This window comes from Lemur catta, chromosome 22 (assembly GCF_020740605.2).
Source record: "Lemur catta isolate mLemCat1 chromosome 22, mLemCat1.pri, whole genome shotgun sequence".
NCBI lineage: Eukaryota > Metazoa > Chordata > Mammalia > Primates > Lemuridae > Lemur > Lemur catta.
The window spans coordinates 27,135,360-27,160,241 of record NC_059149.1 but is presented as its reverse complement, the minus strand read 5'-3'; the positions used below and the strand labels follow the sequence as shown (position 1 = coordinate 27,160,241).

General features: G+C 42.2%; 1 protein-coding gene across 1 annotated transcript in view; it reads left to right on the top strand.

Moving 5' to 3' along the window:
* Nucleotides 1-24,882, top strand: part of PINX1 (PIN2 (TERF1) interacting telomerase inhibitor 1) — a 46,680-nt gene that overhangs the window by 5,383 nt on the left and 16,415 nt on the right. Inside the window, exons 3-6 of the mRNA XM_045535593.1 lie at nt 137-229; nt 1,684-1,762; nt 4,143-4,235; nt 10,239-10,315. Coding sequence (XP_045391549.1) covers nt 137-229; nt 1,684-1,762; nt 4,143-4,235; nt 10,239-10,315 — 342 coding nt within the window. The remainder of the gene's footprint in view (nt 1-136; nt 230-1,683; nt 1,763-4,142; nt 4,236-10,238; nt 10,316-24,882) is intronic.

The following is a 24,882-nucleotide window of genomic DNA, read 5'->3' as shown; positions in this document are numbered from 1 at the left end:
TCCTTTAGACTGGATCCTCTGAGGATAGTGCCTCACTCTAGGTGTTTAGTAATTAGTTGAATGCTGGAAGGAAGAAGGGTAATCTCTCTTTCTACCTGGTAAAAATGCTAACTCTCATTGTGTTTAATCTCCACAGGGTTTAGGGGCTCAGGAGCAAGGAGCCACGGATCACATTAGAGTTCAAGTTAAAAATAACCACCTGGGACTCGGAGCGACAATCAATAACGAAGTGAGTGACGCGGTGCCTGCTGGGGGTTGTCCTTGCATGGCTGCCTTCAGTTTTGTCAGTATAAAAATTTTAACCCAGTCGAGTTGATTGATCCATTTTTAACTCCTCAAGCATGTGTTATCCATGTTTTGGATAAATAGAGAGACCCTGGCTAAGCTGGTGCTTCAGGTGAAATGTGCCATCACCTTGCCTTCTTGTCCTGATGGGTCCTTTGCTTGCTTGTGCCTAAGAGATCCAAACTACTTTATTGCTAAACTTAGCAAAAACTTTTATTTTTATAGAAATATTCATTTCAGGACAGAAAGGAATTTTTAAAATCTTTACCTGTGTTCTGATATATCATGTTTAAATCATGAAAAGTTGGTGGCATTTACTTTTAGAAATACTGCAAGAAAGTGGTGTTTGTTTCCTATCCCTTTGTCTGCCTCTGACTGTTGTACACAGCAGTTGAATTTATTCACGTTTCCTCTTGAACGCTGACACTTTGAAAATGTGGCACTGTAGTTAAAAATTAGTGGCCTGCCATGTTTTTAATTTTCAATATCATTGTTCCCTTTAACAAGTGTCTAAGCTGAAAGTTTTGTTGCTAAATTTTTGCAGCTGACAGAATCTGGTAGAAAATCTGGAGGATTGCTTTAGGTAAACTGACTGACTTTGATGAGTTCAGAGCTCCGAGTAGTGGGTTGGAGCAGCTAAAATTTTCAGCCACTAAGGAAAGCGTTTCTATCAAGTTGATTTTCAGTGTAGTTGTTGAGAGATAGATAACACAGACATACTTATTTTCTTAGGAGAAGCGTTGCCCAGTAAACCTATTCAATATGCCTTTACCTTAGGTATTCTTAACAAAGCTTAAGAATGTGTGTGAGGCAAATTCGTACATTGAAACCCTGTATGCCAGTGGTTTATATTGTTAGGAGATCCAGATTCTCTTTGTCATGATGAACTTATTAGTTAACCACTTTACAAATGGGGGCTCGTTGATTCAGGGGACTTGATGTCCTTCCCCCTCCCCTTCCCCAGAGTTTTGTAAAATTGGGGTCAGTGCAAGTAATTAGAATTGGGCAAAATATTTTAAGTGCTATTTAGCAAGGCAGAGAGCTTCTAGGTCCCTAACTGCTCTTGTCCTTTGAGCTACATAATTTTCCCTAGTGAGAAAAAATAGTAATTTATTATGCTTTGTTTTAATATTTTGCACACAGGCGTGTTGATAATTTGACTGTAAGTTGATTGTTGAAATCAGAGCCTAAGCTTCCTAAGAAGCCCCTTCTTAATACTGATCTGGATAAGGAACATTTTGAGTTTCTATTTCTTGAATTCATTTAAATATATCAAACAGTATTTTGATGAAACATTTAAAATTTCATATTAACTACCAGATTTTCTTGATGGCACAATGTATCTTACTGTAGGTAAACTATAGGCTTGCTGCTCATTCACTTTTTTGGTGTTTTCAGGACAACTGGATCGCACATCAAGATGGTTTTAACCAGCTCTTGGCTGAACTGAACACTTGCCATGGGCAGGAAACAGCAGGTAGGAGAACAGAGTTGTTTTCCCTCAGGTTTATAGAAGACATAAGCTCTCAATGTATAATGTTTTTGTCAACTTTTTTGCTTTTATTATTTTTTTTAATTGGCACGTAATTAATATACATATTTACGGGGTACGGTGTGCTAGTTCAATACGTTTATACAATTTATAATGATCAAATCGGGATAATTAGCATATCTGTCACCCCAGACATTTATTATTTCTTTGTATTGGGAACATTCGAAATGTACTCTTCTAGCTATTTGAAAATATACAATAAATGGTTGTTCATTATAGTCACCCTATGGTGCTATATAGAACTGTGGTCCCCAACCCCCGGTCTGTGGCCTGTTAGGAACTGGGCTTCCCAGCATGAGGGGAGTGGCAGTGAGGGAGGGGAGCATCTGTGTTTACAGCAGCTCCCCGTCACTTGCATCACCGCAGAGGCTTTAGAGTCTCAGAGGAGCACAAACCCTGCTGTAAACTGTGCATGGAGGGGTCTAGGCTGCGGCTCCTTATGAGAATCTAGTGCCTGATGGTCTGAGGTGGTGATGCTAGCGCTGGGGAGTGGCTGCAAATACAGATTATCATTAGCAGAGAGGTTTGACTGCAACAAATGTGATGTGCTTGAATCATCCTGAAACCATCACCCGCACCCCCTAGTCCATGGAAAAATTGTCTTCCACAAAACTGGTCCCTCGTGCCAAAAACGTTGGGGACCACTGCTATAGAACACTGGAACTTATTCCTTCTCTCTAGATACACTTTTGTATCCATTAGCCAGCCTTTGGCTATCCCCCTCCATAACCCCTTCTCCACCTCTAATAACCACTGTCCTACCCTCTGCTTTTATGAGATCAACTCTTGGCTTCCACAGATTGGTGAGGGTGTACAGTATTTATCTTTTTATGCCTGGTTTATTCCACTTAACATAATGTCCTCTGAGCTCCTCCATGTCTTGAATGACAGAATTTCACTCTTTTTTTAAGGCTAAATATAATGGTATTCCACTCTGTGTATGCACCATATTTTCTATATCCATTCATTTTTTGATGGACACTTGGGTTGATTCCATATCTTGGCTACTGTGAATATAGCGCTGCGATAAACATGGGAGTGCACACATCTCTTGATGATGTACTGATTTCCTTTCCTTTCCATATATACCCAGTAATGGGATTGTTGGATCATATGGTAGTTCTATTTTTAGTTTTTTAAGGAACATCCATACTGCTTTCCATAATAGTTGTACTAATTTACATTGCCACCAACAATGTATAAGAGTTTCTCATTCTCCGCACCTTAACAGCATCTGTTATTTTTTGTCTTTTTAAATATTTTTATGAACTCTTTATTGCAAGCATCATATATCTGAAAGTCAACTGATTAAAGCTCTTTCAAATATTCATTTCTGTTTGCAGTTTAATGATGCTTTCATTGGATGAACCTATAGCCCTAAGCAAACACTTTTTTTCCATTAAGAGTTTGAGAATGGCAAGATAAATCAATTCAGTTTATACCTTGAATAGGAGAGTGATCTTTCCACGGATGCTTGAGGATGAGTGAAAGATGTTTTGTTAAGCACCACAGCATGGGAATAAATGGCCTTTTCAGTAAATGGTTTGGGGACAGTTAACTGTCCTTATAGAAAAAAAATCAAACTTGACCCCTACCCCATACCATATACAAAAGCAATTCCAGGTGGATTTATTAGCAAGAATATGATAAGCTTAGCAATAAGGCTTTTAGAAGATAATGTAGAAGAATTAAGGAATGATTTCTTAAACAAGACATATATGGTCCTGTGTATTATGGTATTTGTCACAGTAAAATAAATCTAAGAACTACATGGGTCCCTTTTGGTAGACTTAAGTTAAAATATGGCATGTATAATTTATGTCACATTAAAGCTGTAATGAAGGTTAATTAAAGAGTAGCAGATATAGCAATTTGAATATCAGGTTATCAGTTTCTACCTTAATGAATATCTCGTTCCTCCTTATTGAGGAATATTCCAGTGTAAGGTTGTGCCAGAGTTTGCTCAGCTATACATTCACACATTGAAGGACTTGTGGGTTATTTTCCTTATTTTACCATTATGAATACAACTGTGAACATTGGTGTATAGGTTTTTGTGTGAACACAAATTTTCATTTCTCTTCTTCATTAATTACTAATGAGGATTTCATTAATTTCTGAAGGGTAACCTGGCCTGATCCATAGTACACAGTTTAAAAAAGATTTCTAATCATTTGATCTGAGTTCAGTCATAAATGATAGGGCTCTGAAATTTTTAAGACCATTTGCTGTAAGACAGTGAGAATGGTTACATAGAGTTTAATGTAATGTTTTTCATCTTTTTTTTTTTTAATCTTTTTTTTAGACTCCTTAGACAACAAGGAAAAGAAATCTTTTAGCCTTGAGGAAAAGTCCAAAATCTCCAAAAACCGTGTTCATTATATGAAATTCACAAAAGGTAAGATTAAGCACTTCTTTATTTGTTGTTAAAATCTATATGTTTGTGCTGAGTTTCTTGAAGCATTTGTAGCTCCTGGCCAGCAGTGACGTCTTGTTATGTGGACAGTGTGACTGGGCTGATGAAGCCGTGCTGAAGTCTCCGCGTTGACTGTGAGTCTTGTTAAAATGCAGATTCTGGTTCAGTAGATCTGAGATGGGGCCAGGTTAGCTTTATAGGAAGTACAAGTCCGATGGTGTAGCTGAAAATAGAAGTCAGCTTACTATTTAAAGGAAGAAAGGACTTTATGTGGCTAGGCTGGGAAATTATTTTAATTTATTGGTCAACATTTTTAGCTACATTTTTCATTTCTTTGAGAGCTGAATGTTGGTGTTGAATAGTTCCTATTGTGCCAGTTGAGAGAATGACGGTCTGTATTGGGAACTCCAGTATTATAAATTGAACTCCCTAGCAGACCCTTGTATTATTCCAGTTTCTGTGTCACGGAGTGTTAACTTAGGCATTCCAGGGTCATTGTCAGCTAGTGTTAGGGTGTTTGAGAGCCGGGTGGTCCATCCCATCTTCCTCCATCACTACCCTCCACGTGGTCATTTGTGAGTGCAGTTGTCCCCTTTAGCCACTAGGTGGCGGTCTTGTACTGGTTGGAAACAATTTAATTCCAACTTACCAACTCCCCAGGTGGTTTCCCATAGAACAGTATCATGAATTAAATGCGCTTTCCAGCCACCAAAGCTTGCTTATTACACAATATACTTAAAGTGCAATAAGTATGATGATGATTATGTGGTGATATTTAGTCACCATTTGGTGGTTCTTCTCTGGGAGGTGGGATGTGTGTTCCTACCTCCATATGCCAGGAAAAGCCCATCTCTTGCTTTAGTCTTGTTGCCATGGTGGTGGAGTCCTCACCTCCTGGAACTGCCTGGACAGCAGGGGGAGCTGGAATTCCCACTGCTCTGAACTGTTGAGGTGTTTCTCATTTGGGGCCAGGACCCCAAAAGGTAAGACTGGGTTCGGTTAAAGCGAGAGTGTGTGGGAGAGCTGTGCAGCCGGGGGGCTGGTGCCAGAGAGCCGGCCGCTCCCCTTCTCCCGGCAGGTGCACCTCCCGCGTTCCTCCCTGCCTCCCTCTTCCTCGTTAGCTGCAGGGCTTCTGACAAGGGCTCCCCTTCATTTGCCCTTAGTCTGCTGCAGAAGAGAAATAGGCTTTGTTGGCCCCTCAGTCCTCTGGGGAAAGGGTAAATGGTCATTTCATACCCAGTCCCTCAGATAGCCCTTCCTTTTTCATTATACCCCGTAGAAAAAAAACAGAGCAGATGAGTGTTGTTACAGAGCAAATTAACGAAATTAAAAGTGGCCTGCAACTTTTGGATGGTGTAGCAGCCCTTTAAGCTTTTACTTTTGCAAATAGAATCTTCTGATTGTCCTTTAGTACCTGACTACATGCATGATTTCCTCTGAAGCATTTGCTGAAGCTGGGGTAAACCGCTTTAATCCACTTTAATCTCATGGATGCCGGGAGTGTCGCTTTCTATTTCCAGCTAAGCCACTCCCTTGCTGGGCGACCCTATCAGACTGCTCAGTGCGTTGTGCCTTTGTGTTCTGTAAAGTGAGGCTTGTGTGTTCATTAGCCCTGCTTGGAGGGAACGGGGAATGGGCGTGCAGGGAAGAAAGTTCAAGATACAGTGTTGGAAAGGTAGAAGGGACGATGGAGTGGGGAGCTAGAGGACATGCAGGCTGGGACTAAGTAGAAAAGAGGAGAGAAGGGAGCAAAAACCCAGGTAGTGAAGACAACGATGATTGCCTGTCCAGCCTCAGCCCACAGTGAAGGCTTGTGTACAGTCTCCCTAAGGTGGGCCATCTCAGATCACAGGAACCTGGCTTCTGGCCATTGCTCTCTCGACAAATCTCCTGACCAGTTCCCTTCTTTCAGACTTAGTTTCCTCTTTTGTAAAACAAGGGAACATTTATAAGTCACTATTAAGGTCTAATGTAGGTTCTGTGTTATGATTTTTCAGAAATGACCCATTGTATGGAACTTGTGCTTTTTCAGCATTACAGATAATTAGGATTTTAGCCAGTGAGTATGCTCATAATGAAAGTAATTCACTTAGTTGGTGAGGATGATTCAGTAACTTATATGCAGTCCCGGAAACTAAAACACAGGAAGATGGATTTTATATAGCTTGGTGAAGAGTGAAGATAAAAATTTTACTTTAGTAAGATTACAGCAGCAAATAGTATTGTAAAATTTGTTACTATCTAAGTATTGGCTATAGCATTTTAGTTCTGATATTCTGATATATATTCCTTTCTGTAGCCCCAAATTTATAATTTTAATTTGAAATAATTTATATTTTAAAAAGTCAGTTTTATCCATATTTGTTTAAAAGCCTAACTTCAACGTGGTTTCTTTTCAAAAAATGTCTGGTGAGGCTGCATCTGCAGAGGGGGAAATATCAATTTATACAAAACCATTTTTGAGGTTTTATATCTGTACAGTGAGATGTTGTCAAAAGAACATTGCTTTTTTCCCCCTCAGTTGTAATACAGTGGGTGGATGAAAGTTGCACACGATGTAGTTGTACAGCTTAATCATAGGAATTTTGCAGACTTATTCATGTAACAGTTTATAATATTTTAGATGCTGCTTAAACAACTGCATGCTGGCTCACTGTGGGGAAATACAGAGCTGCGGGGTTTGTGGCATCGTTACCTCCTCCCCACGGTTGGACTCTGGTCCTGAGGAGCATTAAGTTTCCTCTTCTGATTCTTTGGACATTTAAATATTGAGTGGCACCATTATAGGCTTAAAAAAAATTGGACTAGATTATTTTTGGTTATTAGGGTCTCACTTATGTCACGCCACTCTTGGTTCTTTCTGATTTCCTGGTTTGCCAACATTACCTTCTAGTGGCGTTGCCTTTATCATCTGCCCTGGGCTTACTGTTGGCCCCATGTGTTTGAATTAAAAAAAAAAAGCAAACTATAATATCATTTTATTTATCCTTCTTGATTGAAGAATGCAAATGGAATTTTCTAAACAATTGAAGCTACCTACATAAACCTGAAGTGTTTTGTATTTTAACACATTTCTACAAGCAACATTTCCTTGCCCTCGTTCCTTTACTCTGAGTAGATAAGCACTACTTTTCCATAGATTTTTTTTTTTTTTTTGAGCCTGTTATAATACAGTGCTACACTGCAGTTTTATCCTTGGAGCTTGTTGGGTTATTGCTTTTGCCTTTAAAATAAGTGGCTCCAAATCACTGTGATTCTTAAGTTCTTGTGTCTGTTTTTTATACTTTCATTTGCTTCCCACGTGGACTTCTTGTATCATAAATGTGCCTGACTATAGCAGTAATGTTCCTCCCTTATGGTTAGCTACCGTGATAGACTGGAAACCTGGTAGTTATGATTATTAGACAGCAGCTAGAGTGATCTTGAGTAAAGAGCTCTTCTGTAACCGGATCTGCTCACCTTGCAGGGGCTTTGCCTCACCAGTTGGATACAAGAAGCCTTTCTTCCTGGTCTTGAAATGCTATGGCCAATTGAAGACTAACAGATGAACCAAATCCAGATAGATAACATATATTTCCTGTTCTCTTCAGTGTCTTATTATCATTTTCTCTAAGATCTACGTTTATCAACAGTATATGCTATGATTGGACCATAATTCAGAAGTGAGACTAATAAGCTTTTAAAACTTAATATATATTTTATTCAAAAGTGGCTGTAGTTTTCTAATGTTTATAAACTATTCACCAGGACCATTAATTAATAACTATCTCAAAATCACTTTCATCTTCACATTTTTGTCCACTTTTAAGTTCCTTTCCATTGGTCTCTGACTCTCATTTCTCCTGTATGTTCTTGTTTTCCAGATCAAATGCAGAGCAAATCCTGTAACAGTCCTCCTGGTTTCTACATTTACTTAAGTGAACTTTGCTAAAGGATAAAAATTTCTGATACAAGAACCCATCACCAAAACTTTAGCAACATTTGCACCCTATGGGTACAGCTTACTGTCTTTACCAGCCAGGCAGCCTTCCCTTTCATTTTTAGATTTGTTTTTAATCTCTGTGTATTCATATTTTGACATCCTGTTGTAGAATTGTGATCTCACATGCAACCTCCCTTCTTTAATCCCTCCAGCATTCTTTTTGGTTGAATTGGTGTAAGAGAGATCTTAATTTGCATTTCTTTTTAGGCTGTCTCTGCTATTCCAGAGGACAGGTTAGGGACAGATGGCCAGTGCCCATTTTGAATCAAGTACAGCTCCCTTTTCTGAACTGGAACTGCCACCTGAATGTGCTCTGCAGCGGGAGATGGGTCGTGCCGAGGGCAGTGCTGCAGGTGGATCAGTGCACCTCCTGGGACTCTGTCTGTCTCTCCCCACCACCACCAATTGCTTCCCCACTTTTCTGGTTCATTTTCTGAGCTCCTGTCTGTAATGTGCTTCACTCTCTTCTTAAGTAGCTTTATACTGAGTCTTTTTGTGTAGGTTCTATTTAAGCACAAATGAGAACCAGGCAGGTTTAGTGTCTGGCTCAGGTAGAAAGAGCAGCTTGTAAAGCCACAGAGGAGCCTCTTCCTGACGGGAGCAGGTCAGGCCGCCTGGACCACTTAGTCTGGTACTGCTGCCTGTGAAACTGGTTTTGGCACCTGGTTTTGCATTAAATCAGAGATTGTTTTGTTTTTTAATTTCACAGAGTCACTGAGCAATATCATATTTAAATGCCCCAGTGATAATCAGTGAACTAGAACCTTCTGGGTCATGGTATCACTTTGCCAAGTCAATTTGCTGCAGGAAACCAAGAAGGCAAGTGTGAGTCTGTGACAATGGAACCTGGGCTTCCAACTCCAAACTCAGAGTCCTGGGTCTGACCCAGAATCTCCCTCCCCCAGAGCCTCAAGACTTCACATGGAGTAGTTACATTTTAAAGTGCATTTACCATGAAGTTGACAAATGGGAATGGATTTGGCCGATTGCTCACACAGTATTATTGGGCAGAAATGGAAATTCCAAAGAAGTGAATTTTAGATTAGTTGGTTTGTGGGTTTGAAATTAAGTTAAAGAGTTTCTTCCTTTTTAAAAAAAAAAAATAAGACTCATAGAGCCTTTGGACATTGTTTTTACCAGAGGGATTTAATTTCCTGCTCTCATTATGTAGTCGTCTTCTAGTTAAAGATGATATAGTGTAACAGTAAAGAACATTTTAAAAGGAAAAATCTGAACACTTTCACCCTTATATAATATTTTTACTTGCATTTATTCTTTTTAAATTTTCACTTATTGAATGAGTAATTATTGAGCTCCTGTGTATTAAATATGGTATGTTCTCATTTGTGTGCGTCTGTGGGATTTGAAGCTGTGTCTACCAGTATTTTTTATTCTGTATTTTATAATCCTCCAAGTAAGTAGCTCATGTCTCTTTGAAGTGAATGGGATCTAGTTTATAAATGGAGAACCCAGAGACCCAGAAATTGCACCTTGAAGGCATACCAGTAGTAGTAAGGCTGGCATTTAGTTTTCCTTGCAGTCTATGTGCTCTAGGTCGGCAGCCTCCAACCTCCTGGCCACAACCACGCAGTGGCCTGTTAGGAAACGGGGGGCCGGCCGCACATCACCACCTGAGCTCCGCACCACACCCCTCCCACCCACGACACCCCACCCACCTACCCCTGGTCTTTGGAAAATCGTCTTCCATGAAATCGGTCCCTGGTGCCAAAAAGGTTGGGGACTGCTGCTCTAGGTTGTTTATACAATTAGGAGAATGTCAGGGGTTGTCATTCTAAAACATGTATTTTGTTTTTAAATTTAATTGATTTTATTTATTAATGAAAGAGTTAAAATCTGTGAAGGAGGGCAGAAAGTCAATAGTTCCAAAATTATTTATTTCTTTTCCAAAAACCATTTTTCTTTCAGGAGTTGCGTAATTTATATTTGTGCTTCTTATTTTAGAAAGAATGGTATTACTGAAAAGCATCATGTTGTTTTTCTAGGGAAGGATCTTTCATCTCGGAGCAAAACAGATCTTGACTGCGTTTTTGGGAAAAGACAGAGTAAGAAGACTCACGAGGTATGAAGTCACACACAGTCGATGTGTTCTGTTTTAATACCATTTGGTTTTCAGCTGTGTATAGGACTATTTATATCTATAAATAGTACTTTTCAGACAAAGTTACAAAAACCAAAAATTTTTATAGGCTTCAATATAAAGGCTAAATATGATCCTCTTAATAATAATAGCTGGTGGATAAGTTTTATAAGGAATCTAGAAAAGGGTATGTGTTATCTGCTTTTTTTCCTGGTGTAAGGACTGAACTTGGGAAAAAATACCTATTGCTGCTATACTCAGGGGAAAATATCTCTCCCGTCACCAGGAGAGCGGGAGGTCGCACGCAGGGACTGTCTGCTTTGCTCAGGCTGGGTTACTCCATTTGGAATGTGGCTTGGGAGGAGGAATGTCATATGCCTGCTCCAGTACAGCTCTGGTCCGTTTTAAAAGCATCTGGAGGCAGTGCTGGATCAGATGGGATTTAGATGGGGTATTTCCTCCATTGTACAATATTGTTTGCTTCAGGACTAGAAGATAATGGGGTGACTAAACTACACCCTAAATGGCCTGAACACAGGATTCATAATCCTAATTATTAAATTGAGCTATATAATATTGCATGGAATTTTTGTGCCATTTCCAAGTGTGAGAGTCCTGAATGTGGTTTGGATGTCAAAATATTAGGATTTTTGAAATATGGATTTCTGGAGATAATGGGATAAAGTATTTAAAATTGGTATTGTCTAAGAAAATCTGGAATATGCGGTTGCTACAACTATTACTCAACTGATCTGTCACACTTATGTTCCTTTATCTCTAGCCAAGGCCCTTAGTGACTATAGAACAAGAACCCGCTTCACAGTCCCTTCCCCCTCATACTCTGTCTCCTCTACTCTGCCCCGACAGCCCCCATGGTCGTGCCCTGAATCTGTATCTGCCCCGTGTCCCAGCTGCACCCTGGCGCCCAGCCCTCCGCCCGCCCTCGGTCCCCGAGTCCTCCCCTCCTCAGATTACTCGCTCCTCCCTTCCCCCAGCCCTCCTCTTCTCCAGCACCCTCTTTGAAACTTTAGTTGAACACATCAGGGAAGGACTTATTAACGGTGGGCTTTTGGTAGAAGTTTAAGAGGATTTATGTGGTAAGGGCAGGAAGCTTTTAGTTGTAAGAGATGAGAGGTTTCTGTCCCTCTGGGGACTTCTATTTGATGACGCGCTGGTGTTAGTTGCCACGAGGTTTTCAGCACTCTTCGTGTTTCTTGATCGTGGTGCAGTCACTCCTAATCGCATTAAAGCGAGGAGCCCACCTGTCTGAGGCGCCTCGGAAGCAGTTCCTAGGACGAGCCCAGGGAAAACCTGTTTTGGTCCAGTTGGTGTAGAGATGATCAACCTTGATACGACACGGTGTTTTCTGCAAGCTTTCTTTCTGGTCACATCGTAATCTTGCTATAACATTTTCTCCTGATGATGAATTAAATCCTAACTGTTGGTGAGGCAGTTTTCTACCAGGTGCTGCTCTTGGTCTGTAGCTGTGGTTGTCAACAGTGGTTGCCTTTCTTGCTGGAGCTTGAGCTTCGGAGCACAGATGCTGTGTTACTTGTGTGCTTTCTGGTCTCTCAGATGAACTGCATGAGCTGAATATTGTTTATATGCAAAAAACATTTACTCAGGCTCCAACAAGAAAGTAAAATTTACATTTTAAGTGTTTTTTTCTTTTTGAACAAGGAAGAGATTTTTTTTGTACAGTCCTAGATTTTAAAGCTTTTGGGTCAAGGACTCCTTTGAAAATCCAATGAACTCCGATGTGCCCACACAGATTTCGCATGTAAATGTTCTTTGTGAGCATAGTATGGGTGAGCTTTGGATTGTGTAGTGGAACACACTGTGCCAAACATCTGATCCCTTAATTATTTCGACTATAACATAGAGAAATAAAAAGAAAATTACATCAAAACACAACAACCCAAGCCCAACACAAGATATCTAGGCCATGTTTATGAAATTAAGTCACCCTGTCTATCCTGTCTCTGACCGGTACACAGCTAATGAAGAAACTGATCCTCTGTGTTTTACATGTGAACTTTCGCGTTTGTCACATGCAGTGGACAGTGAACAATTTAGGACTCATGTTCTCATTTCTGAGTCCCCAGCACAGGCTTGATTCCAGTGCTGGGCACGTGGCAGGGATTCAGTAAATTGGAGTCCTACTGTACCTCTCTTTCTAAAAAATGGACTTCAGTTGTTACTCATCATGAAAATCATGGTTTGTATAGCTTCAGGGTTGATATTTGAAATATCTTTTCCTTTTGAAATGTTTAGGTCAATAAGCATCTCTTTTCTGCCAGTGGCTGTGGTCATCGGTCTGCCTCCCATACCAAGCACATCTGCTTGTGCACATGGTAGGTTCTTCAGGAGGATTACTGAATGGATGTTTGCTTATGCCATTTTATGTTTTTAAAAATCAATCCAATTTGCCAGTAATTGGCTTTCCGACCTTGCATTTTACTCTAGAATAACTTCTTCAGAGCTTTGACTGTTTTTCATTGCTATGGAAGTTAAAGCATTCACATTGCTTCAAGGACTCAACTCTGACTTCATCCGTGCTTAGTATTTCCTCAAGCCGCAGAGGCTGTTGAGGGGATGTTTCCAAGCTGAATCTGGCTGATAAAGATCACAGCAAACTGCCAATTGCCCAGAAAACTTTTAATAAACTGTTCTGTGTGAAAATGGCTGGTTGTACGTTTCTAATTTACAAGTTCTTCCTTTCCCCACCATCTCTGTGCTGTATTAATTGGAAGACAGCCACTCTGGGTTGGAGTACGCCTAAATTGGAGATGTATGCACTTTCTGTGGAGACAAAGAAATGATCGAATGTATTGAATTTAAATTACTAGGGCCCCTCGAGACCTGCAGTGGGTACTTGTGGCCGGTGCCTGCCAGGAGTTGTGTACATGCGCGTGTGTGTGTGTGTGTCTGTGTGTGTGTGTCTTTTCTCACTTGGTTGGCGAGTTGAAGTTGGAGACACTGAAAAACAAATTCCATTAGTTCCTATCTGGTTGAACTTCCTGCTACTCCTGTTTTTTTTTCCTCTCTCATTTTTTCCCTCCCCCACCTTCCCAGTTTCCTTCCTCTACCCAGCTTGTTTCCTGACTCAGCCTTATCACTAGAGAAAATACTCCCGAACTGTATCAAGGATTGAGAATGTGTTAACAACGGTCTTGCTTCGTGTCTCTAAACAACATGCTTTTGGCATAGGCTCCTGGCAAGGTAGTTGTCAGTTTCTTCACCTCTATAACCTGGTTGAATTAGAACCTTATATTTTTTATACTTGTCCAGGGGACCCAGTTAACGATCACTTTCCTTGAATCCTTCCAATGGCTTTTGCTTTTTTGAACCGAAGCATGAATCCCTGTTCTTTCCCATTTCTTGCTGAGTATCCAGGCTGAAAACTACTTCTCAGGAGGCCCTTCTGTGTTATTTGGTTGAATTCATGGGGTATTCTGGACCATTCTTTCTTCTGGTTGCATTCAATGCCTTATGTACCTCTTAGGGAAGGTCACTGGGAAAAGAAGAGTCTTTTTTTTTTTTCCAGTTAACTTTAACTTGAAATGTCTTTGAATTGAAGGCTAATTCGAACTTTTCACGCTAATCCCTGTATGTATGGGTTAGCCCGTCCAGTTTCATGAGTGGGTGGTGGAGGGTGCAGCTGCTGGTCCTGGGCCCACTCTGCCCACCTGCCCTCCAGACCCCGCACCAGCATCCAAGGTCGCTGCTTTCCCAGCCGAGTCCTTCCTTTCTAAAGTCATCTTCAGTGAAGCTCATGTGAGAGATCAATTTAAATTAAGCCCACAAATAAGCCAAGAATACCCTTGAGTTCTAACATTTACTTTTTCCAGCAGCGATGATTTGGTAATCATCATTGGTAATTATTGTCATTATTTTGATCGTTGATAACAGAATCAAGGTTCGAAAGAATCTCTTTAAGCTGGGACAGTTGATCAGTTTAAACACTTTCACCTCTTTAAGTTGAAATTTTATGAAGATACATATAGTCTCATTTAATAGTGGAAAGATTTAATTTGGTAGCAGGTGAAAATTAAGGTGGAGGGTAGGGCATGTAACCTGCCCACCAGTTAAACCGTAGGTGGTGTGGCACCTGTCCTGAGCTGCCTTGGAGGGATGGTTCCTGAAAGCAGCAGGTTCTTTGCTTGTTTTCTGTGCTGCTGACTGAGTTTGAACTGCTCTGTTCAGACCTGGCCTCCGTATTTTAAAGGAGTACATTCAGACAATGGCATTCGGGGACAAAGGTATCTGGAAGGAACGTAACACAGTAACAGATGAAAGAATTGGGCATGTTTAGCAGACAAGCAGTCAGGAAAAAGGAAGAGCTAGTACTGATGGACGAATTTTGTAGAAAGATTTCTGCTCAAAAAAAGGAGGCAGCAGGGGCTGGCAGAGGCAGCCAGCTGCAGCCCGCACCTTGTGGTTAGTTTCCTCTAGGATTTCCTGTGCTCAGCAGGACTCTGAACTGAATGCATATGCACTCTTGCAATTCGAACCTTCCTGATTCTGGAGGAAATGGTGCACATGAAATAATCCCATTTGAAATGGTGACTTGAAGTTCGACATCTTCCTAAGCTACAAAGGAAAGCACATTACTTGGATTCTTGATTCTCATATACTTGGGCAATTTTGGCTTTATCTACTTATGTTCTTTATCCAGGAGATGAATGTGAAAGGTCTTCAGTGTGTTCAAACAAGAAATGAAATAATCTTATGGTAAAATAGCAAGTCACCTGTCTTAGCAGATTTAAGACTCAAAGGAGTTATTAGAAATGTTGAGTGTCAAGATGAGGAAGTTACCTATCTTGGATGTTCCTATTTTATCTATAAATTCAATTTTCTTATCTATAAAATGAGAGTGTTGACCAGTGTGTTCTGTGGTAGTTTCTGTTTTCCAGAGATGGCCCCAGCGATATCCCTCACCCTTGTCCCTCCTCATCGGGAGGTGGAGTCCAGTTCCCCTCCCCTCCATCTGGGCGGGCCTGGGATTTGACGTAGCTGAGGGAATCTAGAATCTAGCGGTGGGGACCTCGTCTGAGTTCTGAGGCCTTGTTAGCTAGAACACTCACTCTTGGAGCTTTTGTGTAAGTAGTCCAGCTGCCCTGAGCCCCCAGGCCATGAGAGAGCCCAGCACACAAACCAGCCCATGTGGAGAGACCATGATAGGTGAGCTGCACAGGTGTCCTGGGCCTGCACAGAGAGAGAGGTGCCTGCACAGCCCCCTCCTCTGCCAGCTTCAGCACCTTTTGACAACCACCCCACGAGAGAGACTCTGAGCCACGACTGTGCAGCCAGGTCCTTCCTCGAATTGCTGACCCACAGAAATAGGGTTTGATGGTGAAATGGTTGTTTCTGTGTTAAGCCACTAAGTTTCGGGGTGTCTGTTACATAAATGACTACAATGGCTCTGCTCTCTAAGGATTCATCATCCTGTGGTTCTCTGATAGCTGTATCAGTATATATACCTGGTGCATATACCTATATATATCTATGTACCTGTATATACCAGTTATAGATACCTGGTAGAACCATCTTAACCAGTAGAATGAGTAAATCCTGTCATCTGTTGAAATGTTCTATTCCTCTGGTTTCTTTCTAGAAAGACTCGTTCAGTGGACTGTATATTATTGTGAACAGGCAATTTAGAGATTGATATGCCTGCGTTTGAGCTCTTGAGTAGTTTGAAGACCGTGTGATTTGGGACAAGTTATTTAACTTCTCTGAGCCTCAGCTTCTTCATTTGTAAATGGGGATGATAAAAGATATAGGAAGGGTTAAATGATAAGCCACGTAAGACTCGTAGCAAAGTACCTAGCACACAGGAAGTGCCCAGCGCACCTTAGCTGCTGCCACTAAGACCACTGTCATAATTATCATTAGTGCACTCAGATTTTTAAGATGGTGAGTACTTCCGCTGGAACATAACTTAGAAATGAGAAATTTTAAATCCATGTATCTATAGTCACATGCCAAGCAATATTTGATATAAACATACTGATGAAACTCGTTCATTGCCAATAAGTCTTCCCTTTCTTAAAGTCCTCTAGCGAAGTGCCTTCTGGTCACCGTTTTGCCGTCACAGCAACTGTGGAGGACTTCATAACATGTCAGTTTGTTTTAATTAATGTTTGAGTATTGACTAAGGCAATAATGTTCCTTCTAATATGATGTCCTCTATAATTTTAGGTAGAATTATAGATATTCAAAGTTTAAGAAACTCATGCTTTTAAAAAAATAAAACTGAGATAGAAACTTTTTATCATCAGCAGCATTTACTGTTTGTGGAGATGCCACTCAGTTTAATGAAATTTTCAAAATAGATTGGATGCTGTCCTTGTTCCCAAAAGATTTACAGTGTTTTAATACCTTTACAGCTTGTTTATGTAAAGATGGTAAGACCCCAGGACAGAAGGTCCCTTAGGATCACCCAGTTGATGCCCATGTATCAGGTAGGACTGTTTCCGTGATCAATTGGAAATTAGTCTGATTCCATTAACACTAGAAAGGAAAAAGAGATTTTTAATGTTTGTTTCAGAGATTCAGTTGGCTATAAAGAATGTTCTCATTTAAAGAGGGAATGGACAGTGCAAATGATCCAGAGAGGTCATAGAATATTTACCTCCTGGAGATCGTAACAGTGGAATCCAATGCCATCTAAGAATTTAGGGGCAGTCTCCTTAGGAGGCACCAGGAAACCATTATCCTTACCTTTCCTTTCACTGAAATCCATCTGAGCACGTGACGCTCTTGGAGATGAAGCTAAAGCAAAATAGTAAATCCTTTACCAAGTATACAAAATTTGAACCAGGATGATTTTTCATACCTACTATGATGTTCACGTCTGTGGATACTCTCGAAGCCAGGTATAAAAGAAATTCTCTTACAGGTTATATACGTTTGTCCTCTTTCACAAGAAGTATAATGTGTTGGTACTTATACAATAATGAAAAAGCAGAGAAAACCTCAAAGATTTTAAAATTTTAACCATTCTATAATTATTCATTGAGTACCTGGTGTGTGCCAACTATTACTCTAATTGCTGAAGATGCAAACACAATAGGACTTGGTCCCCTCAGGGAATTCGTGGTCCTCTGCTGGGGAGGTAGACGCGTAAACACCTTGAGCATAATGTCGCGAAGTCTCCATTAGAGTCCAGTAGAATCTGTTCTGTCCTGTCTTTTCCCCACAGCAGCTTGAGTGATCTTTTGAAAATGTTGTATTGAGATCATGTCACTACCTTTGCCCAAATCCCTCCCAAGTTTCTCTGTCACACTAGGAGTAGAAGCCAAGTCCTTATAATGGCCTTAAATGTCCCATGATCCGAGCACACCCCCCTGCCCCCCGAGACACACGCACACGCATGCGGGTCCTGCTCATCCTGCCCTCCTGTGCCCACCTGATCCCCACGCTGCCTCCTTGCTGGTGACGCTCTTGCCTCCAGTGTAAGTCCTTGGTGGTTCTTCCGCGTGGAGTGGCTTGCCCTTCCCTCCTTCAAGTCCGTCGGCCTGCCTTGGTTACCCTATTTATAAGTGAAAAGGCAAACAACACAACCAGAACCCCCGGCACTCTTGTGCCCTTTCCCTTATTTTGTCTTTCCTCATAGCCATGACCACATCTGATGTTCTCAGTAGTTTACTGGTTGGCTGTCTTCCCTCCGTAGATTGGAACCCCCAGGACAGCCGGCATTTTTTGTTTGCTGGCATCTAGAACCATGCCTGGCATGGAGTAGGGTCTCAGTAAAGCTTTTGTTGAATTGAATTCAGTTGTTGAAGTATGCTTTAAACGGGGTGGGAACACAGACAGGGGACGTTAATTCATACTGGGGATGTCAGGAAAAGCTACAGAGGAGAACCGGTGATTGAGCCAGGCCGGCAGGGCAGGAGTCCTCTGAGGCACAAGCTCAGGAGAGCAGAAGCAGCGTGAACGGTGGCCCGTCCCTGGCCTTGGACTCGCGTGCCGGGCGTCCAGGCATGTAGCTGAGTGTGTGAGTAGCCTGACGTCATGTCAGTAGTGGGGGAAGGAAACAGTGATGTCCTGCTGTCTGTCTGGAGGCTTCCAAGATTCACGTAGCTATAAAGGCAATGATAACCATGATGATGGTGGTGAAACGTGTCTGTGATCTCATCCAACACAGACTGCGAATTTATAACCTTGGGCTTATTTGGAGGCAAGGAAATAGTTTTTTTGTGCTTCAGGGTGGAATTGCATAGCAAAGACCAGCTGCTTAGACTGGTTTTGTTGAGGGTACATGTTGAGGACGTGCATCTTGTCTCCTGCACGTGCTAATATTCACAGCTGTCCTCCTCTGGTATTTGAATTTCTTCTTGGTGCTTCAGTGCCCGTCACAAGCACGGGGACAGATAAGAGGCTTAGAAAACTTGTAGCACAGTGGGAAGTTGATGGCAGTGATTTGGTGTGTGAACAGTACTTGAGATTGGGGTACCCCGGCCTCTTCTAATTCAGAGCGCAGGTGAGATCATCCCGTGAGTAAGAAGCATTACAGAGCTGGATTTTCTATTGAGCACAGCTTTTGATAAAAGGAAGAAGAGCTAGATATTGACTTTCTGGTGCCTATTCTATCAGTGGTCTGTTAATCAACAGAGGATAAATTATGGCTCTTCAGAAACGGGAAAGGATACTCCTTGGCTTGAAGACATTTGTACCTTTCTTTTATTTGTTTTTTTCTCTTTATTGGTAGAGGATCTTTCCTCTAGCCATTTGCTCCTTGGGGGTTTTGTTAAGGACTGAAGGGAAACTGAAGGCAGCTCTTTTGATTTATCTTCCATTCTTTCCTTTTGGTCACTCCACGGGGCTAAAATAGCCGAGCTGGCTTTAATATGTCGCCATTAGAGACCAAACATTAGCTGAAATAAACCATCATGCCTCACAATGAAAAATGTCCTCTGATTGGCTAATTAATCAGTCAAAGGGGAATGACATGGCTCTCGGCTTGAGGGACTCTGCTAGAGAGAAACAGGCTTTTGATAAATGGTTTTCCAACAAATTCATATATCAAGGAAACTTAGTCATTTTTTAACTACAGTTTGTGTGACTGCAATTTTTTTCCAACTTTTCCTTTTCTGCTGTTCTTGCTGTTTAGGCTGTGTTTTTGTGTTGTTGATAGAGAAATATAGGATTTTAGATATGAGAAAATAAATGCTTTCTGCTTATTTGTGTCTGTTAGACTGATGGGTTTTGACTGTCTAGGTTTTCAGTAGGTGAAAATGAGATAGTTTTTCTCAAAATAATTTATGAAATTATCTTTTCCTGGCATCCTTCAACGTTAAGATCTCCAGATTCTTTTCCATGTTGCCTGGGTTTAAATCCTAGTTGCTAGCATTGAGCTACTGGACAAGTTATTTCACCTCCCTGTACTTGAATTTTCACATCTTTAAAATGGGAATAATAGAGTCTCACCTAATAGGACTGTTGTGAGGATTAAGTGAGGTCACACATAAAGCAGTGGGAACAGTGGCACATAGAGTGCTGAATAAAATTCATTATTTTTACTCAAAGTAACATATGCCCATAAATGTAAAAATTAAGCTGCATCAAACAGCTTATAATGAAAGACAGCATTCTGCAGTCACGCCTTGCCACTTCTGCTCCAAGCCTCCTCCCCATAGCACTTCCAATGCTTTTTAAATTATATGATATTACTTTTGTATTGTAAAATAATATCTTACATTGTCATTTTTTTGATGTCTTATGGACTTCTATTTTGGTGGATTAGGATTTAGGTCTTTCTTCCACTCACATTACTAATGTATTATAATTATTAATTTGTTATTAATAGGTTTATATCCTTATGACTATGTAAATGTTAACATTATTCCCTGTTAAGCCAAATAGTGTACTATGATGACATTTCCTTTTACAATTTTGGGTTGTTTTCTGATGGGAAACAAAAGGTTTCTATGACTCGGTGTGATTTTTCCCATATCTTCTAATAGCCTCTTTTTTTTTTTTTTTTGAGACAGAGTCTCACTCTGTTGCCCGGGCTAGAGTGCCGTGGCGTCAGCCTAGCTCACAACAACCTCAAACTCCTGGACTCAAGTGATCCTCCTGCCTCAGCCTCCCAAGTAGCTGGGACTTACAGGCATGCGCCACCCTGCCCGGCTAAGTTTTTATATATACATATACATATTTTTTTTTAGTTGTCCAGCTAATTTCTTTCTATTTTTTTTAGTAGAGATGGGGGTCTCGCTCTTGCTCAGGCTGGTCTCGAACTCCTGAGCTCAAACGATCTGCCCGCCTCTGCCTCCCAGAGAGCTAGGATTACAGGCATGAGCCACCACGCCCGGCCCTAATGGCCTCTTAATAGCAAACTTTCCAGAGCATCAGCCAGATTAGATAATCTGCCAGCTGGGTTTGTCTCCCAGGAGACCTCCCTTGGAGAGCTGCCTCCTTCCTGCACACTCAGGATGGTTGCTGGGTCGGCCGTACCCTGTCGTCCTGGGTTTTTCCCTCCACCTTGCTCCTTTTAGCTTCTCTGTCCTGAAGCTTACTCATGACTCCTTACTCACCTTCCAGCAGTTTCTGAGAAGGGTACAGGTCTTGGCACAGGTGTTGCTTCGTGCTGGGAGTTAAGCACAGGAACCTGCTGAGAGCTCTGGGTGTCTAAGCGATGTCGTGAAAACATGCCATTCCTCACTGACCTCACAGAAACGTGGAAGGGATTACAGAATGTGCTCCGAGCCTCCAGAAGTACATCGTTACTGTTGTTACCCTGACACGGACGCCCTTGGCTGTGACTCCCGCAGCCAGCGAGCTGTCTCTGGTGTACCCAGGTATCCTGTCCCTGGCTCCCATATCCCTTCCCACAGGAAGAATGCAAGGTGTCCTGCCAGGAGAGACGGGCCTCGCCTGCTGCAGGTTCACCGTTCTTAGCAGCCATAATCGCACCATTGGGAAAGAGGATTGGAGGCTCCAGTGAGATGGAGTGGACAGAGGAGTGAGCTGGGTGCCGGCGGGGCCTCCGCTTCAGACGCAGATCTGTCGGCAACTCGCGTGTGACCTGCAACCACAGCTTAACTTCTCTGGTCCTGAGTTTTAGATGAAAGCATCGCCAGGTCAGTGCACGTGAGAATGACGGTGACTGGATTAAACCCATACCCAGGGTTGGAGGAAAAAGTGAAAGCCCTAAGCTCGTGTGTCAGGGGTTATCTTACCTCCCCAGAGTTGGGGGGCAAAGAGCTTGAGTCTGGTCCTCCATTTCTTTTCCCTTTTGACTCTGGCCCAGGCAGACATCACCAGGGCCTGTTGTTTGTGGTGTTGGCACCCCCAGCACTCGTCCCGCTTTTCCATTCCCGTGGATGAACCGTTCCTCCTCCTTAGTACCCCTGAATTGCAATCCCAGGTGGCCCCCCTAACCCCTCTTCTTCCTACTTTCAGGGCTTCCTTTTATCATCTGTTTTCTTAGAATAAGCTCTTTGCTGGTGTTACTGTCCTGGTCAGTAGTCCCCAGTGTATGACAGTGCGAGCTCCCTTAGCTGGTGCACCAGACCCGTGGCCAGCCTGCCCTAGCCTGGCTCCTGCGTCTCCTGCCCCGATCTGTAATACAGACCCACCGGGACCCTCCTCGCCACGCTGCACGCCATGCCTCCGCTTGCCGTGCCCTGGCCGCGTCCTGGCCTATTCATTTATTTGGCAGATTTTCACTAGGTGCCTCTGGGCTAGGCTCTGGGGTAGGCCCTAGTGATGCGGCAGTGAATAAAATGGGTGGGAATCACTGCCCACCCCCCAGTCCCCCGGGGCTTACACTGTAGTGACATCTTCATGAAAGGTTTCCTCATGTCAGTCCCTCCTCCCACCAAACCCTGCTTTTGTCTGGGTTTGCCGGTCACTGTACGCCACCTTAGCTAACACCAGGAGGAGCTACTGAGCATTAATTTACACATTGCCTCCAGTTCTTAGCTGCAGTTCTCAGCTGGCAGAAGATTCTCCTGGTGAACTTACTAAAAATGCATATTGTAGGCTCTGGCTGGACACTAGAAATGAGGATTTTTAACAAGCTTCTAGGTAACTGTGATGTGTAAGTCCAGAAACACTGACGAGGCCATTAGACTCAAAAGAACTCACCTTTTCTGAATTTAGAAAGGGTGACTTGCCCTTTGGAGACAGTTGCAGAAGCATCTGATGTGGAGATGGAAGGATATTAGTTTTACCACACTTGCTGCCAAGGGACTGTTCCTAAATACCCACCAGTGCAGCTTTTGAATTCCCTGTTTGACTCCGTTTATTCAGGAATCGTAGCTGCAGGATCGACTGATAAAAATTAATTATTTTTTTCTCTTCTTTAATAATTTGCATTGCTACATTTTCTTTTATATGTATCAAGTGTAAGTATGCCTTCATATTGACTTTTTATGTTTTTACTATGTACTAGTTGAAAACCAGTAAGTAACATGTCACCATAGTGCCTCATTCTGATTGGTTTCCAGTTATGTGTGAGGGACAGTGATCTGGGAGGAGGGGAAGTCACCTTTAAACAGTAACCGGGGGTTGTGCTTCTCTCAGTATTTTAACAACACACATGCACACACGTTTGCTCTCACACACGTTTGCTCTCCATGCACGTTTGCTCTCCACAGACGTGAACTTTAATGGATATATATATATTTACCCAAGTCAGATGTACTCTAGAGAAATTCAGTTGTTTTCCAAAACCCTGGGCTGAGCAGATTATTCAGAGAAAGCCTGCCCGTGCCTCCCGTCCCAGGAGCACAGGTGTTGGCAGGGCAGTTCCAGAGTGGAGTCTGTCTGCCCGTCTGCTCTTCCTCCTACTGTAGCTCTCACCTCTCAGAAATCAGCTCAGATACCTCCTTTGAGAATACTTGCTTCTATTTCTGACTACAGCTGGAGGTGGTGTCTACGTTATACCTGGATGCATTAGCAGGGTGACCGGGACTTCTCCGGCCCTGACGTGTGGGTGCGCATGGCTTCTCTCCCTCCGACGGCCGGAAGGACGGTAGTTCCTGTTGCACCATTTCCTAATTACAAACACTTAAAGAAATTATGAATTGTTATATTTCTGTGAAATTCTTCTGAGTTAATATATTTCTGTGACTGAAAATATACCATTAGGTTTCTTTTTCTTCACATTATTCAAAAATACCGAAAGGTAGCATGGAGAGCTTTTTGTCGTGATGATGAAGCGCTAGGAGTAAAAGTGAATTTCCGGTGCCCTCGTGGTCTTCGTGTTTAGGCGTCCTCTAAATCTCTGATCAGGGGTTCTTTTTTTATTTTGAATAAAATAATAGTTTACTAATGCTAATGCTCCCCAAACTGCAGTAACCTACGTGACTAAGATCCTGTTTGTCTGTAGAAAGCTTTTTTTTTTTAAAACAACTCTATTGTCTTCTGTAACCAGGTGTTCAGAACTTTCGTCGGGATCGGTAGAGCACCACTGTCCCTGGTTCCAGCTCGGCCCGGCAGGCTGGGGCCAGTGCAGAGTCCATAGTGTCAAACCACACTCTCTTAATCAGCGAGTGCTGTCCCAGTAATAGTGATGCCTTGTGTGGTGTGGAGCTTTTGGCTTAGGGAGCACAGTCCCAGCATTGTTTCCTTCTAGGTCCGTGAGCCACTCCAGCCCTGAGAGGTAGATATTAAATATGAGGAAGCTGACTCAGAGAGGTTGAAGTAACTTGGCTGAAGACCTGGACTGAAAGTGTCAAGACCCGTGCTCAAAGCCCAAGTCCCTTTCCCTCCATGTCAGCAGCGTTCTTCCCATCATCTCGCCTTTACTCTTCTGCAGGTTAACAGAGGTTTCGGGGTAGCAGGAGACGGGCCGGATCCGCCCCAGTGGATTCTTACCGTCGGCATTGCTGCGGGGCAGGCTTTCCCAAAGTGTGCTCCCTGGAACACTGGGTGTTCCGGGGTGAGAGTTGTCATGCCCCATGCTCAAACACATTGGAGAAACTCCAGATTAAACATGTCATCATTTAACCCATTTTTTTTTTTACCATATCCATCTGAGAGCCTTTTATATGGCAATGAACATGGTATATCTCTAAAATTTGTTTGTTTTGTTTTTTTTTTTTTGACTGGAACCCCTTTTTTACAGCTCTTAGAATAAGTTGAGGAAAGCTACCGTAAGGGAAGAAATCACTGATTAAAAAAAATGTAGGCAGAGTAATGGATTTTTATAACCTGTCTGGAGTGAACAAGTCTGCTTTCTAAGACTTCCCATATCCAACCATTATAAAAAATTGTAAGGAAAATGTGTTTCCAGAATAGAACTAAACAGAACAGCAACCTGGAAGACACGCCTAGCTAGCTGGGTCATCATTATAAGAGAGAATTCTTGTCATTCTTCTTCCCAGTCTGCTCTCCCCAAGGTGGACTGATGGCCAAGTGAGTTTTGTGACAAAGGCTGGAGCACAGGTAGGACATAGAGAACTTATCAGATTGTTGCACATTGTCTCCACTCTGGTTGAAATTAACCAAATCGAAACTCCTTGGTGCGCCATTTGGCCCAGGGGGAGCCTGTGCCTTTTACATGCCTGAGGTCTTTGACTTCAGATGAAGTT